A 27,602-nucleotide genomic window follows, 5' to 3' on the forward strand; every position below is an offset into this window, starting at 1 on the left:
TAAAATATTAGTCAGAGATCAATTTGTGATTGTTAAGTTAAATTTTGTTTTTAATATTAGAAGTTTTGTCGAATTCTTGACTTATCTAAAAAACCACAGTGATTTAACTACTATTGGGTAGATTTGAACAAAATAGTCTGAATTATAAGGCCGTCCAAAGAGTCTCTAAGTAATTGAGAGTCTGAATTGTAATTGGTTATTCTTTTAAGCCGTGAAATCCAAAGTTGCCCTCTGAAAATTCTTCTTCTTTCAACTACCCCCTGTCAGTCACACGAATAAATGAAAAAGCTTAGTTGAGAATACCAGCATTTGGCCGGCGTAAAAAGTGTACGAAGTCCCCAAATCACTTCGAGATTTCTGGCTTAAAACCAAACTCACTTGCTGCTTTTTAACGGTACAATCACCACATTATAATTCATTTTTAATTGTTTTGTTCCACACCGCCCAAGGATACCCACTGTTGTTTGGAAGAAAATACATTATGTGGCTGTTCACATTTTCCAGAATGAAGTTATTTACTTGGCTCCAACACGTCTCTCTGGAGAATGACCTTCCTATACCCTCTTGTGAGTATAGACCACCTCAAAAAGTATCCTAAGACCACTGTCCTTCAATGTGTGATTGGAAGTTGTGGAAATGGAAGCTTTTGCTAATGGTCTACTCTGCATGGTAAACAAAATATTCATTTTGTTTATTTGTGTAGTAATTGTATAGGCACCAAGTGCTTAATTTTTCTGGAGGCGATGAAAATAAATATTAAAGAACTGTGTAGGGAATTTCAAACTTTTCTTGTGGGGAGTCATCCCCAAATAAGATCTGTAAATGTTACATTTGTTCATGAATGTTCCAATGAATTGAATATATTAACCACCCATCGAAGACGGTAGTGAAAAGACAGAGCAAGAAAGAAACAAATACGAAGACACGAAACTACAAAACTCTAAAGAACATTATGCATGCAACCTGTGAAAACCAATAAACATTAAAGTGTCCCAAATATAGATGGTGATAAAATTATGCTAAAAATAATAATAATGCATTCATAAAGAGGAATCAGTCATGCCCATTTTGCACACAACTTCTGCTTAGCTGTGAACTTACCAACAGAGATATCATCACTATCAGCAATTTTAAATTTCCTACTCATCTGAGGATGGGCTAAACAAATTAAATTTTGGCAAAAAAGTAGACCAATCAAAGTTTGAAATAGTCGCGAGCTTCCAGAATTTTGTGATATTCAAGACATGAGGAAATGCTTTTGCGTTATATAGGCTAGATGCGAAAAAAAACATATGCTAATACGAATAATTTCAAAATGTATTTGGTCAAATTTCCCATACTTTAAGCTGTGCTTGGAACAAAGTAACAGTGATTTTTCAAGTCAGTTAGCAAATAATTAACAGAAACTGCTGGAATCATTTATTGTTTAGTTGTGTCTTAAAGCAATTCTATCTAAATGAAGATAGTTTTGATCTTGAGAGGGAGAGGGCTATCATGGGCTTTTACAGATTGTTGGGATTTACGAAAAAAGCATGTTTTCGGGCCCAAATATACAAATCAATATTGAGTTCAATCTATTAACAAGTGTTGAGCTAGGTTTTCTTTTGGTGAAGACTTCTAATAATAAGTATTAGCAATATTGGTGACACACACATTGTTGACGCAATACTTGTTGACACACACACACAACAAAAATGTTTGTTGCTGGATTTTGGTTAGGTTGTTGAAATACGCCTGATGTGGCAGTTAAAGAAATATTTTTTGTTGATAAAAACAAGTCAATAAGCGTAGCATCTAGACTTCTATAATTGTTAAGAATCTTATATAGGACTTAAAAGCCAGATTATGTTGGACAGTTGGGGGGGGGGTGAGGGTTAATTCTGAAAAATTAGAAAAATGAGGTATTTTTAACTTACGAAGGGGTGATCGGATCTTAATGAAATTTGAATTTTGGAGGGATATCGTGTCTCAAAGTTCTTATTTTAAATCCCGACAGGATCCAATGACATTGGGGGGGGAGTTGGGAGGGAAACTAAAATCTTGGAAAACGCTTAGTGTGGAGGGATCGGGATGAAATTTGGTGGTAAAAATAATCATAAATCCTAGATACGTGATTGACGTAACTGGAACGGACCCGCTCTCTTTGGGGGAGCTGGGGGGAGCAGGGTTAATTCTGAAAAATAAAAATGAGGTATTTTTAACTTACGAAGGAGTGATCGGATCTTAATTAAATTTGATGTTTGGAAGGATATCGTGTCTCAGAGTTCTTATTTTAAATCCCGACCGGATCCGGTGACATTGGGGGGGGGGGTAAAATCTCGGAACAGGACCTCGAAACTCAGATCTCTTATTTGAAATCCCGACCGGATCCGGCGTCATTAGGGGGGGGACTGGAAATCTTGGAAAACGCTTAAAGTGGAGAGATCAGGATGAAACTTGGTGGAAAGAATAAGCACACATCCAAGCAGATGACTGACAAAACTGGACCGGATCCGCTCTTTTCTTGTAAAACGTGAAAATCGAGATATCTTACGAGTGGGTGATTGGATCTTAATGAAACTCGGTATATAGAAGAATCTTATGTCTCAGATGCTCCATTTTCAATTCGAATCGGATCCGGGGACATAGAGGGTTGGGGGGGGGGAACAGAAAATCTGAGAAACCGGAAATCTTGGAAAACACTTAGAGTGGAAAGATCGGGATGAAACTTGATGGATAGAATTAGCACAAGTTAAAGATACGAGATTGACATAATTGGTACGTATCCGTTCTCTTTGGGGGAGCTGGGGGTTGTTAATTTTGAAAAATTAGAAACATTGAGGTATTTTGAACTTAAGAACGAGTGACCGGATCTTAATGAAATTTGATATTTAGAAGGAACTCATGTCTCAGATTTCTTATTTCAAATCACGATCAGATCTGTTGACATTCGGGGGAGTTGGATGGGGAAAACTGGAAATCTTGAAAAAAAGCTTATAAATGTCGTAGATACGTGATTGACGTAACCGGACTGGATCCGCTCTCTTTTGGCGAGTTTGGTGGTTCTGGACGTGCAAGAACGATGAAAATTGGTAGGTGTGTCAAGGAGCTGCACAAATTGACTTTATAAAGTCGTTTTCCCCGATTCTACCATCTGGGGGGGGGGGCTGAAGGGAGAGGAAAAATTAGAAAAACTGAGGTATTTTTGACTTACAGTGGGTGATTGGATCTTAATGAATTTTATATTCAGAAGGACCTCGTGACTCAGAGTTCTTATTTTAAATCCCGACCGGCATTAAGCCTCTGATTTTCCTTTTAAAGCAATCTATTGATTCTTAGAATTTTGCTAGAGCTCATACCATATGAGCTCTTGGCTCTTAGCTCTTCCGACCTCGTCACAATTGCCATATGAGCTCTTAGCTCTTGTTTTCAAGAAGTATTCTATGGATGCAGTTCTATTCACTGTGTTTCCAGCTGCATACGGAGGGGTGGGGGATCTCTGCTAAGGATGGTCTTAAGACCTTCTTTCCAGAAAAATCGAATAAAATTGTGTGAAGTTTTTTCTAAATGTTCTGACTGCACCGCAATTCACAGGCAAAAAAAAATACCCTGTCTTTAAGGGTAGGGCCTGTATTCATCTTTTGCAGAGAGGATATTTGCTAAATTTTATAAGGTAGGGCGACTAACCATGATTGGGCTGAAGAATGCCCGAGTACCTCTATTTAAAAGTATACCGGATGATTTTATGAACTACTTACCCAAATGAAACCATTTTATTTGGCTAGATACCATAACTTATTATAGGCCTATACTTTTCCTTGTTTAACCTATGAAAACTTGCTGTTGGATAATAGTTTAGAAGGCTTGTCTTTGCTGCTGTCTAAAATTATGAAAATTGAGTATGTTCTTTAGTTTTGCGCATGAAAAAATGAAGATATACACACGGTTCCGGGGACCTAATTTTTGATGTGAGAAGGGGTGTCGGTAATAAGACACGGTAGGTATGTTTTTAGCACTAAATTTGTGTATTTCTAGCATTGTAGCGTGTTTTTCATCATTTTTCCTGGCCATGGGCTTTAAGACGATTCAGAAAATGGATTTTAACAAGACGTATAGTGTCCGAGTTAAAAAATGACAGAGTGGAATAAAGACATAGATCAGATTTTTCCGTTTTATTTTGATATGTTGAATTTGTTTCTATTTTTGTAACTAGCCGAACGGCTTTGAGGCACCCGCTGTGGTTTATAAGCCTATATATCCGTGATTCCCAACATGGGGCACAGGCCCCACCGGTGGGGCATGTTAATATTTTGGTAGGTAACGGGCAGAACGTAGACCCTTCGACTGACTATGCTTTACAGCCTTAATTGTGAAAATAACATTTTTCTTGTGATGACGACACATTCATATGCATTTAAAGAGCAAAAAAGGTACATGCTAGTGTTGCAGTGACCTCATGTATCGTCATGTAAAAGGTGTTGTATTTAGACAATATTTTTCTTTATTACAAGATATGCCTAGAGTACAGCCCGAAAAAAGATGTTAGTGACCTTTTTAGCTCTCTGCAGGTGACAATACCCGTAAAATTTTGAATAAAAAAGTTTTAAATATAACGAGGGACATCATGATTTTTGAAATATATAGGTGAGGCATGGTCCAAAATCGGTTTGAGAACCTCTGCTATAGATTTTGAGGTAATATAATCGTCCAGGTGCTTAGCACACGTGTTTTTGTTTTGTGAAATGATATTAGGCTATATGAAGTTTTCGGAGATTTGATTCACTCCGCAATGTAAACAGGTTTAGAAAGAAGATTAATTGCTGGCTTTGTATCAAGTCGGATTTTGAATGACTCCGTTCAAATTGGCTCCTGAAAAAATCAAACAGTTCGTGGTAACGAACTGTAGTAAGGAGCGACCCGGCTCAATAGTAAACCAAACTCTAAAAAACGGAATATTGATGCTAAAATATACATAAAAAGAATCGGATTTTCATGCTGATTTTAAATATATAAGTTTCATCAAATTTAGTCTTTGTCATCAAAAGTTACGAGCTTGAGAAAATTTGCCTTATTTTGGAAAATAGGGGAAAACACCCCCTAAAAGTCATAGAATCTTAACGAAAATCACACCATCAGATTCAGCGTATTAGGAAACCGCACTGTAGAAGTTTCAAGCTCCTATCTACAAAAATGTGGAATTTCGTATTTTTTGCCAGAAGACAAATCACGGGTGCGTGTTTATTTGTTCGTTTGTTTTTTGTTTTTTCCCCCAGGGGTCATCGTATCGACCAAGTTGTCCTAGAATATCGCAAGAGGGCTCATTGAACGGAAATGAAAATTTCTAGTACCATTTTAAGTGACCAAAAAACTGGAGGGCACCTAGGTCCCCTCCCACGATTATTTTTCTCCAAAGTCAACGGATCAAAATTTCGAGATATCCATTTTGTTCCGCATAGTCAAAACCATAATAACTATGTCTTTGGGGGTGACTTACTCCCCCACAGTCCCTGGGGGAGGGGCTGCAAGTTACAAACTCTGACCAATGTTTACATACAGTAATGGTTATTGGGAAGTGTACCGGCGTTTTCAGGGGGTGTTTTTTGGTTTGGGCGTGGGGTTGAGGGGGGCGGCTATGTGGAGGATCTTTCCTTGGAGGGATATTTCACGGGGGAAGAGAAATTCAATGAAAAGGGCATGGGATTTTCTAGCATTACTATTAAAAAAAAAAAATGAAAATATAAACATGAAAAAGTTTTTTCAATTGAAATAGGATTAGCATTGAAACTTAAAACCAACAAAGATTATTCCTCATATGACGGGTTCTAAAAACACTTTAGCATCAAGGGCGAGGTATTTAGGAGGAGATAAATACCTCGCTCTTTATGCTACAGTATTTTTAGTAATTTCAACTATTTATTCTACGGCCTTTCTGATTCAGGGGTCATTCTTAAAGAATTGGGACACAACTTACGATTTAGTGTAAAGAGCGAGGTATTAACGAGGGTACAAACCTCCTCATATACATAATAAAAATTTAAGAATATAAAAGTTTGTTACGTAAGTTAATTCTTAAGTTACGTATATTTCTTACTAATATAAACATTCGTTAAAAATTAAAATTTATAGTTGCCTTTTTATGTAACCGAAAAATCGCAGGACAACTAAGTCTCCTTCCCCACCCCTTATTTCTCAAAATCGTCTGATCAAAACTAAGAGAAAGCCATTTAGCCAAAAAAGGAATTAATATGCAAATTTCATTTTAAAAATTTATATCTGGAGAGCCAGAATCAAACATGCATTAATTCAAAAACATTCAGAAATTATATTAAAAAAATATGGCTTTTTTAACTGAAAGTAAGGAGCGACATTAAAACTTAAAACGAACAGAAATTACTTCCTATATGAAATGGGTTGTCCTCTCCGCAATCCCTCGCTCTTTACGATAAAGTTTGACTCTTTGCCACAATCCTGCTTTTTCAAACAATTAAAAGCTTTAAGTTTTAGTTTTAAGTTTTAATGTCGCTCCTTACTTTCAGTTGAAAAAACTAGTTTTTTTTATATAATAACTTGTAAAGGTCTAGATTAGGGACTATTGAGAAAGAATCGTGTTAAGAAAAGCATTGTTACTTCATAATATGCAGAATAATGTAGTTGATACATTTTGACTATAAATCCACTATACTCCCCCCCCCCTAATGTGCAAATATATATCCCAAATTATATATTTCTTATTTATTCCGCCGCCCGTCACTCTTGTTTTTCTGGTTTTGTTTAGTCATAGTTGATTCAATTTACGGGTCCACGGGTTGAAACAAGAGATGTATTGTCAAAATACAAAGGACAATGTATAATATTGGCAACATCTTGATGCATTAGGGAGGGGTAAGTTATAGTGGAGCCGCAGTTAAAATATGTTAACTGTCATTATTCTTGGTAATATGAAATAAGGATTGTTTTCTTAACATGATTCCTTGTCGATCGTCCCCAATCTACACCTTTCCCAAAAAATTGTCCATTTCAAGTTTTTTCCATGAAACTAATCATTATTTATAAAGAATTTTATTGGGACAATATGAAGTAAACCATTAAAGTATTTAGACGATAAACCTTTAGAAAAATGTAAAAATAAACAGACATGGCACGATTGACTTTAACAAAAGGCACTTTTAGATGTTTTGGATTATGATAGCTTATTTTACGTTTTCTTCATGTTTTATTTTTTATATTAGACTTTTTTAACATTAAAACATTTTTAAGATTAGTTGTAAGGAGATAAACAAAACTAACCTGTCGTCACAGTTCAAGTTTAGCGCAGAAATTTTCAAAATTTCAGTCTGTTTAAATTACATACAGTTTAATGATTTGTGAATCTGCAGTTTAAAATAAGGTCTTGAAAGTTTTAATTTTTCAGAGTATGCCAGTTTCTTAAAATTTTGTGTATTGATGTTATTACATCACATTCTACCAATATGGGTTTATGACATTGGAATGCTCAATAGGCTCAATTGTATGCGTGGCTGCGTGTGATAAATTTGGTAAGTTCCTTTAACTTCTATTTTGAATATTTTCAGGTCTATAAGATGAGGTCCATTTTTGAGATAAATCTGACGGCTGCCATTTTGAATCTTTTGGCTTCTTTTCTTGGGGAGAGGGTGGTTAAATTTTTTGCACAGATTAATAAAAAATATATTAATCGAAGGAAGTTTCATTCTAAATGTAAATTAAATACCTACGTCAATACCAGTTAATATAGAAGAAATATTGTAAACACAATGAAATCAAGATTGTAGTCAACGAGTTAAGATTGTCCTACTCACGAGCCAATTTTGCTCTGTATAAGCAATAGCTGGCCTTATGAACGCGGAAAATCCTGTAAGTGATGGTGGGCTTAACTTTTTTCTGATATAAAAATTTTATTTTATTTGGAGTTGGAAACAGGTCGGAGAGGTTACATTAAGTTCCAATCTGGATCTGTTTATATACAGTTTTTAAGATATATAGTTCCAAAGTCTTAATATTTTTCGTTAATAGTCTGTTTCGCTCTGCAGAATTGCTACTGACTAATTTCGAAAACCGTGTTCTAGTAAAACTCGTTAACCTTAAGGTTAATTCTGAGCACAAATCAACCATGGATCATGATCTCTCAACCATGATCTCTTTCTTGCGGACTACCCACACTCCTTTAAGGTTGACGTTCATGTGTTCATCAGTGAATAAATTGCCGCCATTCCTTCATATTCTTCTCTCATTCTTTGGAAGTTCTGCCCCAATAAAGCACTAGTGACTAATTTGGCAATACAAGAGAGGAGTCTGGGATAGCTTAATAAACTCACTTGCTTTTCAGCAATGGAGACACTTCCTCCTTGAAGGATCTTAGAAAGCTGCAGAACAGCACCAGCTGATCATAGTCAAATCTGTAACAAATTATTCTCCATCGATGCAGATCCAGGTGTCCAGCAAGGAATAATCACGGTTCAGTGCCTACTGCAAAAAGGCTATCCGAAAAAATAAAAAGTACAAAGCTAATAGGTACTCTCAAAAGGTGAAAAGAACAGACTTGATATCAGTAAAGCACGTAAAGATGTAGTTTACAGGACTCGGGAATCCCGTGTTCAATATAGCTCAGCTAAGAGCTGGTGGAGGATTGTCTTAGAGGCTTTACCATCGCCTAATAGAAATACTATTTCTTTTGCTAGGAATCAAAGATGGGACTATTGTGCAAGATCCACGGACAAAGACCGAAGCTTCTGGTAAGGCGTTTGCTGAATTCCCGAATCCGCGCGATGGCGGTAAAGAATTTCACGATTTGCCTGATCGAACCGATATTGTCCTTGATTGTGTGAACTATTCCGCTTCTAAAGTGCTTCGTTTTCTACAGTGTCTTGATGTGACCAAATGCACTTCTAACATCAAAACTAATATTGTCTTGAAGTCCCGCAATCCCGAATCGGTCGGACATTTATGACAATTTTTCCAGCAGCGTTTTCGCTCTGGAACTTTTTTGTACCCATGAAAATCCTCTCCTGCATTGGGAAGGTTTATAAAAAGCATTCTCAATCGCCCATTTTATCGGTAGGGGGAACAAAATGACCTTACAGACGACCGTCCACATGGATTCAACCAGAAACATTCAATGCTTGACTGCCTTATGGCCCATGGCTGGTACAGCCTTATATTGTTAACAAATGTCATGTCATACCACCACTAAAGCTTTCGAAAGTGTGTCTTCTAGCGCCATTAAAGAAACTGCGCCTATCGTTTCTGTGGACGTAGAAATTTTACATGGAGGGGGAGGGGGTTTAATTCATGTGTGGAATTTGAAAACCCCCTCATATATGTGATAATTCCTGTTTTAAGTTTTAAGTTTTGATGTTGCTCCTTACTTTCAGTTCAAATAAACTTATTTTTTCTATTTAATTCCTGATCATGTTTTAAATAATGCTGGGAAAACCCTCGCCCCTTAATGGAAAATTCTCTTCTCCCATGAAAAGGTATACTCAGTTAAACCCTCACCCCATCTCCACCAGAAAAATCCTTCTGAAAGTGTTTGTAATGGCTATCTCAAAATTTTTTATCCGGTGACTGGGAAAAAATGTACGTGGAAGGGGACCTAGTTGCCCTCCAGTTTGTTGGTAACTGAAAAAGGGGACTATAATTTTAATTTCCCTTTGAATTAGCCGTCTCCCGACATTCTAGGACCACTGGGTCGATACGATCACCCCTAGGAAAAAAACGAATGAATACGCATCCGTGATTTTTATTCAAGCAAAAAATACAAAATTATACATTTTTGCAGATAGGAGCTTTAAAGCTCTACGGTAGGGTTCTCTAATACACTGAATCTAATGCTGTGATTTTCATTAAAATTCTATAACTTATAATAGGTTTTTCCTTCTTTTTTTCGAAAATGAGGCAATTTTTTTTCAGGCTCGTAACTATTGATGAGTAAGACTAAACTTGATGAAAGTTATATATAAAAAATCAGCATAAAAATCGAATTCTTTTGGTGTATGTTTGGGTATCAAAATTCCGTTTTTTAGAGTTTAGTTACTATTGAGCCGGGTCGCTCCTTACTTACAGTTCGTTGCCACGAACAGATTGATTATGGCCAATTTATTATCGAAATTGTATTGTGTAATTTGTTGTGCACGATTTTTTTCTGCAAATTATTGTGTAAAATATCACATAATGCTGAGTAATCACAATATCACTAAAACTAGCCGCTCCTTAGGTCAGGTGTATGCGAAATAGATTGGGGACGGGTTTTAGTCTCTCCTAAGATAAGCCTTATTTGATTAAATACACTTATAGTAATACACTATATTATTCCTCCAAATGTTCTTTGGCCTTTAAAGAAGGGGGATATATATGAGTCGCTCACTCAGAGAAAAAAGTCACCTATAGAGAGAAGAAAAAAAAAAAAAAAAACAGGAAAGATATCCTCCTCACTGATATCTTGACAATTAATTTGGCTCGTGAATGATATTTATCTCTACCACAGCTTAGATACCAATATGCAGTTGTGAAAACTCGATTTATTTTTGGGACACAGTGCGCGGTAGCGATGCTAGTGGCTGGAGACAAGAAATTGGTATTAGTATCTAATTGATAACAGGAAACTGGTATTGGTATCTAAGCTGTGTATGCAACAAAACAAAATTGTGTTCCCGCCTATGGTGTTGTAGTACGATCTACACGTCGGAGCGCGGGCTTGGAGGAGGCGCCCAGTTCAGAGCTTTGTACCAAAAGCTTCTCAATATAGGAGCAAGATATAGAAATATAGGACAAGATAGGAGTTTTCATAACTGTATTGGTATCTAAGCTTTGATCTCTACACTGAAGATCTGTTGAGGGATTTTAAACCCATTTGAAAAAGAAAAGGATTAAAACCAGGCGAATGTTTACATGCGATAAAAATTGATTTCTCAACATTTATTGGAAACAGCTTGCGAAATGCACAATTTTTGTCGTTTTTACGAGTGTGCCACATTGAAACCGAAGTTAGATGTAAAATTTTGTAAGATTCACCTATGATTTTTTTTTAGCAATTCATCAAAGTAAATAAACATCTCTTTTACAAACAATGGGTCGTCAAAAAAAAAAAAAAAAAAAAAAAAAAAAAAAAAAAAAAAAAAAAACTGAAACAGGCTACCTCAGTTTTTCACTCTCCCATAAGATTTGTGTTGCGTAACATAAATGTTTTTGAATTGCCGCACCCCAGCCTGGTATTTGTCTACAGAATATGTAAGGTTTTTTTCTGGATTAATTGAAAGAATATCAAAATGACTCGTGCAATTTAGAGAATTGGTTGCTATCGGCTAGGAAAAAGCACGCACTGAAGATTCTTTGCACTTTTTTTGTTTTCCGACATAGAGACTTTGAGGTCAAAGGTTTATATGCAAATTGAAGTACATTAATCTCATCATGGATATTTATGATGTATTACATATGTCCATTTTGGGCACCTAATAAAAGATTACGAGTCTAATCGAGGCTAGCTCTGTTAAAATCAATCTTTAATATTAACTACAGTATAATTTTTTTTCTAAATCGGGAGTATTTTAAGGGAGTAGCCAGAATGGTACTTGTGTATTATTAAGTAAAAAACAACTTTTTAAATGAAAGTAAGGAGCGACTTTAAAACTTAAAACGAACAAAAATTACTCCGTATATGAAAGGGGCTTTTCCTCCTCAACGCCCTGCTCTTTACGCGAAAGTTTGACTTTCTCTTGACTCTACTTTTTAAAACAGTAAAAAACTCTTTATCTTTCTAAATCTTATCCTTAAGTGACAAGGAAACCACTGCTGGTTTCCCTACGCATTGAAGTCTAGATGCTGTATCGCGGCCAGACATTGTAAGGCAAACGAGTAGATTTTCTACTGTTTCGGCTCCTAGTATGTTCTTGATCCTGTTTATGTTATACACTCGTCGATTACTTTCGTGGATTCGGCTGTCACTAGGATTTTATTGACTAATCAGCCATCCTCTAAAACTCTCTAGGAGGTTGACAGTATCACTGGACCATCGAGCCCTTCAGTTTTCATAAGGGCATTTGTTAGAGGTTTTGTATGGAAAATTATAGAGCTCGAACGACAGAACCTCGTTTAAATCAGAACCACTTGTCCTAGTTACTGTGGTTAGCTGTTGAAGGGTTAGAGATGGGTTGACGTTATCGTTATTATATCACCACGGATGACTTCTCAGCCATAGTTACAACTTTCTCCTTTCTCCTGAAAGCATATTTGTCAAGGTCTGTGGCATCCATGTTCTTCAGAATCGTTTCTCCCACAGATTTGGCATCGTCTGCGTTTACAGATGAGAAAGTGCGGATACCAGTAACCACGTTCAGTAGCTTTGAATCCTGCCTGAAGGGTTTGAGGGGCTCAATATATCGAACTATCTTTTTGACGCCCGCCAGATCTCGCTCTCCTCGAAGATAGCACTTCTGCATGATTTTCAAAGATCAACGTCATGAGGCGAGTCAGGTTCTGCATGCATTTGTTAACGAGAACCAAAGTAGGCATAGCAGATGTCCAAATTGTCCGTTGCAACTCAGTCACGCCTCTACCTCTCGTCAGACCACCACTCTTTTCCATACTTCTCATTAACGTCTGTTCGATCGCCAAATTAGGAGGAAGTGCTATCCAGTAATTGTCAGTTCTCCAGATAGATGATCCTGTAACGTTCTTTACTCTTCTGGGTTGTCTTTCCTTAACTGAAAAATCGACTGTACGAACAGCGACTGTAGATAAAGCACAAGTTTGCCACTTCGTTCAGCTCTCAGGTTTCAGTATCCGGGCCAATTAGGTCCAGATACTGAAACCAAAGAGGGCGATTCTTGACTAGGATTATCGTTATTTAATACTATGAGCAATTTCATAGATAAACTCTGCCGTTTCTGACACCTGTGCTTCATCGATGGGATTTCCTTTAAGGGGTGATTCGTACGCCTGTTTAGCTGCTTATACTTGAGCTAAGATTTCCGAAGTCCCTAGTCAGCCGTAAGGAATCCAATGGTTTCTAGAAAACTCATGTGTGTGTGAAATCAACCTAGGTTAACAGTAACATTTCTTAAAGTAGTTCGTCAAAGGTACTGACTAGAGTTTTTCCAGCTCAACTAGCGCGCTCGTTAGCATACACAAGTCTAGAATAAACACAGGAGCAATTGGGATGTGGTTAATCATTGGCAAAAAATGAATATTCGACTTTCCCGGATGAGGTAGCTTTTGATGTGTTGACCGCATAAAGGTTCACCAGCTCATGTATGAGCTTTTGAAAAAGCCAGATGTGAACCAGAGCGTTTCAACGAACTCCATTCGTTGTTCTGACTGTCACCAACGTTTGTCAAGCAAAAACAAGTTCCTGGTTGCGACATGGCAGGTTTTTGGTAAGTGTAGAATGGCACGATGCGGATTGACTTCTTTTCTTGGCACTAAAACCTCGGTTGCTGGCAACTCAGGTGTAAGCACTTCAATAAATCCCATTCCTTGAAAGGTATTTGGGGCGTCGATAGTAGCAATATCATTATTGACGTTGTCTCCTACATACTGGAAAAAATGTGCTTTCTCTTTGGACTCTTTCAACAACGTTTGATTTACTGCTGCACAGCTCTCAATTTCTTTTTCCTCTTAGTACGAAGAGCAGAACACAGTAGATAGCATTGTATAAATGAAATTGAAAAGCAGAATTGATTTTCTGCTCTTTTCCAAAATCGGAAGCATAATCCCAAACAATATCTTATTAAACACTTCTACTCAACGCTCGTGGATCCCAGTTTATTCTTTTTTTTTTTTTGAAGTAAATAAAACAGTGCAAATCTTGTATATAGCCAGGAATCCAGTCATCTAGTAAATAATATGTTAGATGGTGCCACTGATTAGACCACCTAAAGAATGGCACTAAGGTATTGAAACCGCAAATTGAAGGGGGATTCTTGAATACTGGTTTGAAATTTAAATGTTCGAGACTAATATTCTAAGCTTGATAGGAAATGGTGAATCGACGAAAAATGTTTGAAATAACTAGTTCATGTGGGTCAACTTTCACAATCGTTTCTGGTAAAATGAGGTACTTGACTCTGTAAAATCAAGTTTTAACTTCATTTTCGAATTTGCCACCATTGATTTCATAGGAAAAGACCAAACAATCCAACAATCGTCTATTTTCGAGTGTTAACCCTCTAGCCCGTCCTTTTAGGGTGGAAATGGGCATTAAGGTCTGGAAAATTAAAATCTGAATTAAGATATGGACTCAGAATGCTTGATTTGATAACAGACGACTATTTAAACTCCAAAATACTTAAACACAAAAATTTATATCGCTCTCATTTTCGCCCTTCAAGGACAAATTTGGGACACTTGTGCAAGGGGGATTCGGGTGGATTTTTTTTTTTGTACTCAAGCTGATGTTTCTGAACATTTTGGTGTAAAAAAAAAACAAAAACAATATATGACAATGTCCCCGAGGTTTGACCATTTTCCCTCGTATCTTTCCTCCACTTCTAGAAAATTTTTCGTGTCCTAGGGAAATCACCCCTGAGACGATGGTTATGTTAGTACAGATTTATGGTAGTTTTGTCAATTACTGAGATGTCCATTGACGAAGAATTGGCGACTCTTGCTCATGGGCTTACTTACGATCAATCTTTTGACTTTTAACATTTGAAAGAATTTTTGTGCAACGAACATCTCTGCAAAAGCTAGACCTGGTTTCTTCAACGAATATCGATCTCGTTGCTGCTATGGGGTAGAAAACCATAGATATGCAAACAGAAATCTTGCTATAATTTTGAAAACAAAATGCTCTGTTACCCCTTTGGGTAACATCGAGCCGAAATACCATCTACCGAAACATCTAACATTTATTAAAAAAAATGATTTGTGTTTACGCAGTTGAGAATCTTTAGATATTAAAGTTGTGGTTATTTTATTTAGCAGTTGTACGATTCAACAGTCATCGTAGTTTTGGCATATAGTTTTTGACAGGAATTATACAAAAACTAGTAGTCTTTTGTTTTTATGTCTACTATTTAGCAAAAAATGGCTTTGACTCCTATTCATCTGGCCAAACTTGTAGTTTCTCTTAGGCTGCATAAAACTATGGGTCATTCTGACCTTAATCGTCTAAAAGATACACCGTGACAAAAAAACGGGCCTAGAAATATAGTTAGTTTTGGGGATTTAGCCAAAAAAGTATAATATCTTCAGCATATTATTAAGCTTTATAATTTGAATGTATTTTTTGAGCAGGAGGGTGGGGAGGGGAGGGGGCAAATATATTATTCACCGATGGTATGTCTACCCATTATTAGCATAATAATATCTTTTCTGCTAATTAATTTATTCTTTTAAGATAAATTCAAGAAAATATATTTCGTGGAAATTTCGGGCTCTCTGGAACCTGGTAAGAAAATTCAATCAAACTTGTAGGCAGTATTTTACCAAATCTTGTTTTTGACAGAAATAACGTTTTTATGAAGTGTCTAAAATCAGCAAAATATAGTAGGAAATTATCATAAGAATTACAAATTAAAATTAGTTTTATTGTTGGCCATTTTTATTAATTGTTGTCGATAAGGAAGCTCTTGTTTCTTATGGTTCCAGTGTAATTCAACCACCGTTTAATTCAACGCATGTAAGTATATCCTTGTTCAATTCAACCCTCATGCTGTTTAACCCTTATTCAACTCAACTCACGTACAAATTAATGTCGTTTAACAGAAAATATGAAAAAAATCCTTATAATATTGCAAATGTGACAGTGAAAAAAACAACAACAATCTTTCTATAATAATAGGCCCAAAGGTCCTAATATTTTGGCTTCGCGTCCGGGAGCCTTTATAAACGAAAAAAAAAATATATTAAAGAAAAGATAAGAATAATAATATATATAATAATATATATAAAGTATAAATATATAATAATATATATAAAGAAAAGAAAAAAATTTAAGAACTTAATAATGTTCATTTTTTCTTTCGGGGTTTTCGTTTTGTTTTTTCCTTTTCTTTAAATGTTCTGATTAATTTAGTTTAGTTCTTTTCCGTTGACAAAGGCTTACAGAGGTAAAATCGAAATATTCTGATCATAATTATTATTAAAGTTTTTTTCCACTGTCTTAATTGAAATATCATTTCCGTTTTTCTATATTTTTTTTTTTCATTTGTGAATGGAAAGTCAATGTGATCCAAGAAATTATGTACCTCGTTTAACTCAAACCCAGTTCAATTAAACCAACAGGTCCTGTTAGTTTTAATGAGGTTGAATTGAGTGAGAATTGACTTGCATGGGGTTGAATTGAATGGGGTTTGGGTTAAAAGGGGTCGAGAAAGGGAGAGGGTGCTCAGCTAGACAGGGATTGGTTAGAGTGTGGGTTCAGTTATACGCACGCGGTTTTTTTTTTTGTACAAACAACTGAAGGGAGTATAATATGGCTACAATACATGTAATGATAATTGTAAATGTGCTATTAATGTCATATACATCAATATAATTTTGATAATCAGTCGAAATTGGTCAATAATGCAATTTTTTTTTATTTGGGTAGGTGAATGTAATGGCTGATGAAGTGTGCGAAGAAAAGAAATATAACAAGATTAAAATGGATGATAAGCGAACAAGAGTTGATGACCCTGAAAGTTCCGATAGGTAAGTCGGGTATTTTCATTATTTGTCACAAAATTCGTACCCAGAACTGAGCTTGACATAAACTGATTACCTGAGAAAAAAAAGAAGAAAAAAAGGCAGTAAAAAAAAACATTCGCCTACACTGTAGGTCGTGTCATTGTGACCATGTCTATAACTGCATCAAAATCAGTTATGCCCTTTTTTAATATATCTCTTTACTTGGTTAACATTTTATAAGTTTTAAGCCACAAGGGTTAAAGGGGGATGCAGATGTTCTCCGTGCCGGGGTCGAGAAGGTTCATGTGCTCATGTAAACTAACGCATAATTATCTTCCATTAAATATTAAAATAAAATTATTTTCCAAATTACAAATCGTCTTTTCTGAAACAAAAGAACTTGTGTGACATATCCATAATTTTAAGTTTTCTCAAAATTAGATTTTGATACTCTTGTGAGCTACTCCCTGGTTTGGGGGGCTCACTCTACCGTAGAAAAAAAGCCTCAAAGTGCTCTGAGACAAATCTAATCATAGGGGTATGACTCTTTTTAGATTACAAAACAGACCTAAAGGGTTTTTCGTTTCCATTGTTTTTAACATAGTTTCTCTGTCATGTTGTCTCAAATTACTATAAGTTTTGTAATCCTTGCAGAAACTCGTGAATATATACCAAGCTGGCACGTACGGAGGGGAGGGGGCCTTCGCCCCCCCCCCCGAAATTTTGAGAAATATGTAATTTCTTCATGGTTTCTTGGGATTTCTGGCAAAAGTAGGACATTTATTAAGAATCTAGATACATATTTGAAGCCTTTTTTGGGGGATTTTACAGCATGCAATTATCCAGTTAAGTCACTGCCCAATTATTAACCCATTTTCTGTCTAACTTTTTACCCTCTTTGAAGTAATTAGCTATTGCACTGTTATTTTTTTTTGTAAAGAGAGTGCTTTCCACAGCAAAATAGAATTATCCTTGATATTAGGGCGTTTATCCCCCCCCCCTTTGTCAGGATAAAGTACAGCTTTTAATGGATCAATTTTGGAAACTATCGTTTTTCATTAAAATCTACGTTTTTATGGCACTTGGTATTAACCAAGTGACATATAGCAATCGCAAATTCTGTCGGTCTGTCTGTCGGTCTGTCAGTCTGTCGGTCCCGGTTTTGCTACTTTAGGCACTTCCAGGTAAACTAGGACGATGAAATTTGGCAGGCGTATCAGGGACCGGACCAGATTAAATTAGAAATAGTCATTTTCCCGATTTGACCATCTGGCGGGGGAGTGGGGGGGCATTAATTCGGAAAAAATAGAAAAAATGAAGTGTTTTTAACTTACGAACAGTTGATCAGATCTTAATGAAATTTGATGTCTGGAAGGATAACGTGTCTCAGAGCTGTTGTTTTAAATCCCGACCGGATATCGGGGGAGGGAGGGGTAAACAAAATCTTGGAAAACACCTAGAGTTGGAAAAATAAGCAAAAGTCCTAGATACATGATTGACATAACTGGAACGGATCCGCTCTCTTTGTTTTTTTTTTTTAGGGGGGGGGGTTAATTCTGAAAAAATAGAAAAAATGAGGTATTTTTAGCTTACGAACGGGTAATCAGATCTCAATGAAATTTGATATTTAGAAGGATATTGTGTCTCAAAGCTCTTATTTTAAATCCTGACCGGATCTGGTGACATTGGGGGAGTTCGGGGGGGGAACTTAAAATCATGGAAAACGCTTAGATTGGAGGGATCGGGATGAAACTTTTTGGGAAAAATAAGCAGCAGTCTTAGATACATGATTTACAGAATTGGAACAGATTCGCTCTATTGGGGGGGGGGGGGTAATTCTGAAAAATTAGAAAAAATGACGTATTTTTAACTTACGAAGGAGTGTTCGGATCTTCATGAAATTTCATATTTAGAAGGACCACGTAACTTAAGTCTCTTATTTGAAATCTCAACCGGATCCAGCGTCATTGGGAGGGGGGCAGTTGGGGGGGACCGGAAATCTTAGAAAATACTTAAAGCGGAGAGATCAGGATGAAACTGGATTGGAAGAATAAAAACCTGTCTAAGATACGTGACTGACATAACCGGACCGGATCTGCTATCTTTAGTGTAGTTGGGGGGGGGGGTAATTTGGAAAAATGAGGTATTTGTAACTTACGAAAGGGTGACCAGATCTTAATGAAATTTGATATTTAGAAGGATCTTGTGCTTAAAGCTCTAATTTTAAATTCCGACCAGATCCTGTGACATTGGGGGGGGGAGGTTGGAGGGGGAAACCGGAATTCTTGGAAAACGTGAAAATTGGGGTATTTTTATCTTACGAATAGGTGATCGGATCTTAATGAAATTTGATATTTAGAAGGAATTCATGTCTCAGAGCTCTTATTTCAAATCCTGACCAGATCTTTTGACATTGGGGGGGGGGAGTTGGAATGGGAAATCTTGGAAAACACTTGGAGTGGAGGAATCGGGATGAAGCTTGGTGGATAGAATAAGCAAATGTCCTTGATACGTGATTGACGTAACTTTACTGGATTCGCTCTCTTTGGGGGAGTTGGGGGGAGGAGTTCAGTGATTTGGCGAGTTTGGTGCTTCTGGACGTGTTAGGACGATGAAAATTGGTAGGTGTGTCAGGGAGCTGCACAAATTGACTTGATAAAGTCGTTTTTCCAGATTTGACCATCTGGGGGGCTAAAGGGAGAGGAAAAATTAGAAAAAAGAGGTATTTATAACTTACGAGTGGCTGATCGGATCTTAATGAGTTTTAATATTTAGAAGGACATCGTGACTTAGAGCTCTTATTTTAAATCCTGACCGACATCAAGCCTCTGATTTTCCTTTTAAATCAATCTATTGATTCTTAGAATTTTGTTAGAGCTCATTCCATATGAGCTCTTGGCTCTTAGCTCTTCTTGCCTCGTCACAAGTGCCATTTGAGCTCTTAGCTGTTGTTGCAATAGAAGAACTACCCGCCAGAGCACCCATATTGCACTGTTAACCCTAAAATTTCCCTTTCAGTGGGATATAATAGATTAAACACTGGTTCTAAATCGCTATGAACATAACCTGAGTCTATAACGTACTTTTGAGGCTTCAGTCTTCTTCCCCCCATTCGCTACAATATTACAGATTAAAGTTAATCTGTATTTTCCAATATACGTGCTTTTTGCATTACCAAATAAAAAAGTGCTACTTTATATCTGCTGTTTCGAAGGTTTTGCCCCCCCCCCGAAAAAAAATTCCTGCGTACGTGCCTGATACCAAGACCGTCTGGGGAGACCTCTCTTCCCTCTCCTTTAATATGGGAAACTCATTTTACATTGTTTATCCTTTGGACCCGCATAAAGAGGGAGGGGGTGGGTTTGGGAAAGGTCTTCCCTCTTGAGATTGCAATACTTTTGTGAATATGTTGCCATTATGATTATGTTTGATTCTGTTTTCAGGTTTTTTTTTGGTTTATTTGCTCCTTTTCCATCCAATTCCTGCGTACATGAGGGGCTGTCCTCCCCCAGATTAAAAAGTTTGGATACTACTGAAGGGTAAAACAAAAATGCTAATAAACCCCTAGATTTAGGATTTGCGCCTAAAATATCAGGTTTTATGTCGCGATTGCCACCAATATCAGGATCAAAATAGCTACATTTGGTTTATTTGTGTGTTCGAAAAGCCATTATCGTCGGTTCATTGCAAGGGGTAACGAAATTGTTTGTTTTATTCCGTAAGGCTGAAGAAAAATTCGCGTGCTTACTAGCCGTTTGTATATTTTTCCATGAGTAATTCTATCTGAGGGGCTAGGGAGGATCAAATGGCTGCAGTTTAAATTTTAAGTGGGACTTAGAAAAGGATAGCAACCAAGTCCTAGATACGTGATTTACATAACCGGTATGGATCCGCTCTCTTTGGGGGAGTTGAGGGGGGGGGGGGTTAATTCTGAACATATTAGAAAAATGAGGTATTTTTAACTTACGAAGGAGTGATCGGATCTTACTGAAATTTGAAGTTTGGAAGAATAGCATGTCTCAGAGCTCTTAGTTTAAATTCCGACTGAATCCGGTGACATTGGTGGAATTGAGGAGAGGGGGGAACCTAAAATCTTGGAAAACGCTTAGAGTGGAGGGATCGGGATGAAACTTGGTGGGAAAAATAAGCAAAAGTCCTAGATACATGATTGACATAACCGGGGCGGATCCGCTCTCTTTCGGTGAGTGAGGGGGAGGGATAATTTCGAAAAATTAGGAATGAGGTATTTTGAACTTACGAAGGAGTGATCGGATCTTAATGAAATTTGATGTTTGGAAGGATATCATGTCTCAGAGCTCTTATATTAAATTTTAACCTTATCCGGTGAAGGGGATGTTGGGGGGGGACCTGAACTCTTTGAAAATGCTTAGAGTGGAGGGATCGGGATGAAACTTGGTGGGAAAAATAAGCACAAGTCCCAGATACGGGATTGACATAACCGGAACGGATCTGCTCTCTTTGGGGAAGTTGGGGGGGGGGGTGTTAATTCTGAAATATCATATTTAGAAGAACATCGAAACTTAGATCTGTTATTTTTTATCCCGACCGGGTCCAGTGTCATTAGGGGGGGGGGGACCGAAAATGTGGGAAAACGCTTAAAGCGGAGAAATCAGGATGAAACTTGGTGGAAAGAATAAGCACAAGTCCAAGATAGGTAACTAACATAACCGGACCGGATCTTCTCTCTGGTAGAGTTGGGGGGGGGGAGTAATTCGGAAAAATTAGAAAAATGAGGTATTTGTAACTTACGAACGGGTGATCAGATCTTAATGAAATTCGATATCTAGAAGGATTTTGTGCTTTAAAAATCTCATTTAAAATCTCCATCAGATCCGGTGACATTGAAGGGAGTTGGAGGGGGAAGCCGGAATTCTTGGAAAACGTGAAATCGAGGTATCTTACGAATGGGTGATCGTATCTCAATGAAACTTGATATATAGAAGAATCTTATGTCTCAGATGCTCCATTTTCAATTTGAATTGGATCCGGGGACATAGAGGGTTAAAGGGGGAAACAGAAATCTTGGAAACCGGAAATCTTGGAAAACACCTTATAATATTCTATTATTATATATTATATATTCATATATATTGTATTATATATAAATATTATTATATTATAATAATATATATTATTATATATATTATATATATTATTATATTATATTATTATATTATTTTTTAATATTATTTAAAACAAAAAACAATGAAAAGATAAATATGAAAACTGAAACTAAGCTCCAACTGAAAGTAAGGAGCAGCATTAAAACAAAACGAACGGAAATTATTACGCATATGAGGGGTTCATCTCCTTCTAAATACCTGCTCTTTACGCTAAAGTGTTTTTAGTAATTTAAACTATTTCTTCTACGGCCTTTGTGATTCAGGGGTTATTCTCAAAGAATTGGACAAAATTTAAGCTTTAGTGTAAAGAGCAAGGTACTAAAGAGGGGGCAAACCCCCTCATGTACGTAATAAAAATATACGAATATAGAAGTTCATTACGAAAGTTAATTCGGAAGTTACGTATATTTTTTTTAATAAAAACGTTCGTAAGAAATTAAAAGTTCTAGTTATTTTTTTAAGTAACCAAAAGATTGAAGCAACTAAGCCTCCTCCCCCACTCCTTTTTTTCAAAATCGTCCGATCAAAACTAAGAAAAGGCCATTTAGCCATAAAAAATAAATGCAAATTTCGTTCTAAGTATTCATGTGCGGAGAGCCAAAATCAAAACATGCATTAATTCAAAAACGTTCAGAAATTTAATAAAAAAAAATGTTTTTTAACTGAAAGTAAGGAGCTATATCAAAACTTAAAACGAACAGAAATTACTCCGTATATGAAAGGGGCTGTTCCCTCCTCAACGCCCCGGTCTTTACGCTAAAGTTTTCACTGTTTTAAAAAGTAGATTTGAGAGAGAGTCAAACTTTAGCGCAAAGAGTGGGGCGTTGAGGAGGGAACAGCCCCTTTCATATACGGAGTAATTTCTGTTCGTTTTAAGTTTTAATGTCGCTCCTTACTTTCAGCTAAAAAAAATGTTTTTCTTTCAGTCTAATGGATGTCGCTTAAACGCTTCGTGTCCAAAGAAGTCCAAATAGACTTATTTCACTTTCACTATATTTGCTAAATGAATGATGCGAAATTGAAATATTAACTCTTTTTTTTTATAATAACAAGTTGAAAAGCTAATAAGACGGATAAATAAACTTAAGATTCAGATTTGGTTGACTATTTCCCTTTTCTAATTACCCGTTTACTTTGCGCATTTGCTTGCCAAAATAAAGCAGCAAGCATTCAAACAGTTCCAGGATAAAAACATTTGTATTAATTTAAAGCTAATTTGTGCTCATGCATGGGGGGAATCCCCCTGAAAACTAGTAAAGAGTGTATTCTTCATCCGTATATTATAAATGTAACTGTTGGAATTGTTAGTCAATATTTAATCTTTTAGAAGGTAATCTGGCGCTTTTTTTCGGTTTTACCATTAAAGTACTTAATTGACTCTTTAACTTTACATATTGACTAGTATATTCCCTAGAGATAAGGGCTAATACTGTAAGGGAAAAAAGTTTAACCATCAAACGCTGGTTGTTTTTTTCTTTTCTTTTTTCTGAATTTGACAAGTATGTACTAAAGTGCACTTTAGAACTTATTTTAACCATATAAGGAAACACCAGGAAATATATATATATATTTTTTTAATTTGTTCTGTTCTTTGGTTTATGGTATGTCAAAATAGTACTCTGTTATTACGTTTTCTTAAAAAGTTTTCGGAAAAGGGAACATTTGCGGAGACGGATTTCTAAAGTGCCTTAGATTATTGCTCTAAAACAAAAACATGAGGTGAATTCTGTTCAATCCTCTGTTGCAGCAATAGCTGCAACCTAGTAAATGGTACTAGGGTGTTTCCCCCGCGGGAATTCCCCCATCCCTATATTCCCACTTGATAATTTTGGATGTTCATTAGAAGAGAATTGAAAGTTCTTCTTACCTATTTTAGTCAGAGGCAATGCTATAGCGTTGCCTATCGTAAACAGCCATAAGCCTTCAATGTATATTTATAAGATTGTTTCCAGAGGCATTTCCTATGGAAGGGGGTGGTCATGTAAACTTTTGAGGACGTTCATTAGATTAAAAATTAAAATTTTGTGTTCTCTTGATAAGAGTCAAAAGTGATTGGAGGGCAACCAGCCCCCACCCACGGTGTCTTTCCCCAAACGCATCTGATCAAAATTTTGAGATCGGAATTTTGTTCAAAATAGTCCAAAGGTCAAATAACCATGCCTCCGGGGTTGACTACCCTCCTTCCATTCCCATGGGCAGGGGCCATAAGTTATGCAAACTGTCCAATGTTAAGATGTAAGGTTTTTATGGTAAGGGTTGTCGTATAAACTTCGGAGGGAGTTCATTCAATTCGAAATCAAAAGTTCCAATGCCCTTTTTAAGATTCAAAAGTTATTCCTGGGCAACCCTTCCCCATGCTCTTTTCTCCCAAATGCATCCGATCCAAATTTTGAGATAACCATTTCATTCAAAACTGTCCTAAAGTCAAATAACTGTGGATCCAGGACTGACACCCCCTCCTGCAGCCCCCGGTGCAAGGGCTGTAAGTTATGCGATTTTCTCATTGATAACATGGACGGTTTTTCATTAAGTAAAGAGGGTATGTTTGGTCCTGGTTCTCCAAAATGGCTTTGACTATGAAGATAAAGCTTTTAGGGAATGTTGAGAGAGATGCCAAAAACAATCAAAACACAGTTTCTCTTGGTGGCTGTGAAGAGAGAATATCAGCCATATCTAAGCAATGGTTAATGATATCGGATTGAACCGTTCAGTGTATATTGAGGGGGAGTTGAAGAGAAATTGGAGGGCAACCAGCTCTCCCTCTTCTTGTCCTTTTCATATGCCCCCCTTTTCTTATCAATTGTGAAAAGAATTTTAATTGTCATTTTGTTCTAACTAGTAAAAAAATCTAATAGCTATGCCACCAGGGATATCATGCCCCCCATAGCCTGGGACAAGGATTGTGAAATATGTAATTTGTTCATTGTTTACATGTAGGATTTATCAGTAAAAAAAGGGGGAAAAATCTGATTGTGGGTGCCTCTGAAATATGCCAGGATATTAAGGTGAAACTTCGGATAATTTTAAGTGGTAGCCTATCTTAAACTAAATCAAAAGGCACTATTTACATCCATTTTATCATAAAGATGGATCTGCAGTATTTTAACAACAGCTATGGGTATTAAGCTGAAACTTTTAGGATATGTTGAGGGGGATGTTTTAAAGTTATTGCAGGGCTGCCAGTTTCCCTCCCATGCTCTCTTTAGCTGCCTTCTCTCGAAAAACATTCGATCAAAGTTTTGAAATAGCCATTGTGTTCAAAAAAGTCTAGAGGTTAAATAACTATGCCTGTGGGGATGGGATAGCATCACAGTTTTGGAGGGGAATGTTGAACACAATCAAAACATAGCCTACTATGCGCATGCTAGTTATCAAAAGGGCGTATCTGCAATATCTTAGGAACGTCTGAGGGTATTTAGTTGAAAATTACACAGACGTATCAGCAATATATAAGGAACGGCTGAGGGTATTAAGCTGAAACTTACACATTGAACCTTCAAACAAATACAGAATAGTTCTAAGGAAGGGAATTGAGGCAAAAATTAAGGAGGGAATATAGGAGGGGGTGCACCTTCTTCATCCCACCCTCCCCCTCCTTGTCGTGGAAAACTCGACAGATTCTCATTTGATTGAAAATTGACCTTTCTAGTCCTTTTTTTTGTTAAAGAGAGGCGCAGGATTCATTTTAATGCCAAAACATCCTAGCTCTCATTTAGCCTTCAGGTAAGTACAGAATTAGTTATGAGGAAGGGACGGGGGATGGTGGAGGTAGAAATTGATATTTAATCCTCTTGAGTTCTGGGAAAATTTCTGGTCTACGCTGTTATAATGAAAGTAAAGAGTGACATTACACCCCAAAATGAGCAGAATTTATTCTATTAAGGGGGAGTGCCCCTTCCTCGTCCTCCCCCTCCCCCTCAGATCATAGAAACTTCGGAGGATTCTCATTCGATCGGAAATCGTGAGTTATTGTCCTTTTTTTATAAATCAAATGGGATTGGTGATCAACCAGCCCCTGTCCTACAACTTCTTTTTATGTCTGTTCCATTTTCTACCCTTTAGAACATCTGATCGACATTTTCATTCGTTGATGCTCAATTTTGTGCATGGGGAATCTTTGATGTGGAAGGAATTTTCAGCAGGGGGAATTTTGCTGGAGGGGGGGGGATAACGTCGGCTTCCCGAGTAAATAGTCACATAAAAGACTTGCCCGAAATTTATATCTAAGTTCTATGCTGGGTTTTGTTGTATCTTTTTTACTGTCAAGTTCATGCCCAATGATTCTGAGGTTTGATTAAACTCATCAAATGATGCCGAGTATTTAAGCCCTATGTTTTGTCATTGACTTAGATCAAACTGAAGTCTGCTCAATATTTAAACCTGCTTATTAAAATTTATGCTTCGGAAGCCTACAATGTATGTAAACACGCAAACACGATTCATGATAATCTAGAGATTGTCTCAGCATAAGGTCCACTAGTAAAAATTCGGCGCGGTTTTATCAAACAGTTCGTGGTAACGAACTGTAGTAAGGAGCGATCCGGCTCAATAGTAACCAAAACTCTAAAAAATTGAATTTTGATATCAATAGCTACATCAAAAGAATCGCATTTTAATGCTGATTTTAAATATATAAGTTTCATCAAGTTTAGTCTTACCCATCAAAAGTTACGAGCCTGGGAAAATTTGCCTTATTTAGGAAAATAGGGGGAAACACCCCCTAAAAGTCGTAGGATCTTAACGAAAATGACACCATCAGATTCAGCGTATCAGAGAACCCTACTGTAGAAATTTCAAGCTCCTATCTACAAAAATGTGGAATTTTGCATTTTTTGCCAGAAGACAAATCACGGGTGCGTGTTTATTTGTTTTTTTGTTTTTTTTTTTTTTTTTTTGTTTTTTTTTTTCCAGGGGTCATCGTATCGACCAAGTGGTCCTAGAATGTCGCAAGAGGGCTCATTCTAACGGAAATGAAAAGTTCTAGTGCCCTTTTTAAGTGACCAAAAAAATTGGAGGGCATCTAGGCCCCCTCCCACGCTCATTTTTTTTCCCAAAGTCAACGGATCAAAATTTTGAGATAGCCATTTTGTTCAGCATAGTCGAAAATCATAATAACTATGTATTTGGGGGTGACTTACTCCCCCACAGCTCCTGGGGGAGGGGCTGCAAGTTACAAACTTCAACCAGTTTTTACATATAATAATGGTTATTGGGAAGTGTACAGACGTTTTCAGGGGGATTTTTTTGGTTTTGGGGGTAGGGTTGAGGGAGGGGGCTATGTGGGAGGATCTTTCCTTGGAGAAATATGCCATGGGGGAAAAAATTCAATGAAAAGGGCGCAGGACGAATCTGGTCACGTTAGAAAAAAACGTCAAATTCAGAGCTTAATATACAATGCTGGGTGTTCGGAGCCTCTCCATTATGGAGTATAATTTGAAAATAACACAACTATACGAGCGATAAAACATATATACCACAACCATAATTCAACTAACGAAAGAACTGCTAAGAGATAACACAACTATAAAGCGAAAACAGGTGAAAACTAACGGGAAAATAAACGAACTAAGAGGTGGAAGGGGCCCAGAGAAAAAATATAATCCTTTTTCAATTTTGAGCCTAACTTCCGCAAAGGAGTAATAATGTCAGAAGCCCCGAAATACCGAATTATTTTCTTTTCAAACAGTTCGTGGTAAAGAACTGTAGTAAGGGGCGACCCGGCTCAATAGTAAACGGAACTCTAAAAAACGGAATTTTGATGCTAAAAGATACATCAAAAGAATCGAATTTTCACGCTGATTCTAAATATATAAGTTCCAATTAATTTAGTCTTTGTCATCAAAAGTTACGAGCCTG

The 27,602-nt window shown here is 36.8% G+C and overlaps 1 protein-coding gene across 2 annotated transcripts in view; it reads left to right on the forward strand.

Annotated features, from left to right (window-relative positions):
• The window catches only part of LOC136038658 (zinc finger protein AEBP2-like), a 147,883-nt gene that overhangs the window by 18,949 nt on the left and 101,332 nt on the right, over positions 1-27,602 (forward strand). For both annotated transcript variants that reach the window (XM_065721916.1, XM_065721919.1), the window contains exons 2-3: positions 7,391-7,514; positions 16,526-16,626. In XM_065721916.1, coding sequence (XP_065577988.1) covers positions 16,535-16,626 — 92 coding nt within the window. In that variant the 5' untranslated portion in view covers positions 7,391-7,514; positions 16,526-16,534. The remainder of the gene's footprint in view (positions 1-7,390; positions 7,515-16,525; positions 16,627-27,602) is intronic.

This window comes from Artemia franciscana, chromosome 18 (genome assembly GCF_032884065.1).
Source record: "Artemia franciscana chromosome 18, ASM3288406v1, whole genome shotgun sequence".
Taxonomy (NCBI): Eukaryota; Metazoa; Arthropoda; class Branchiopoda; order Anostraca; family Artemiidae; genus Artemia; species Artemia franciscana.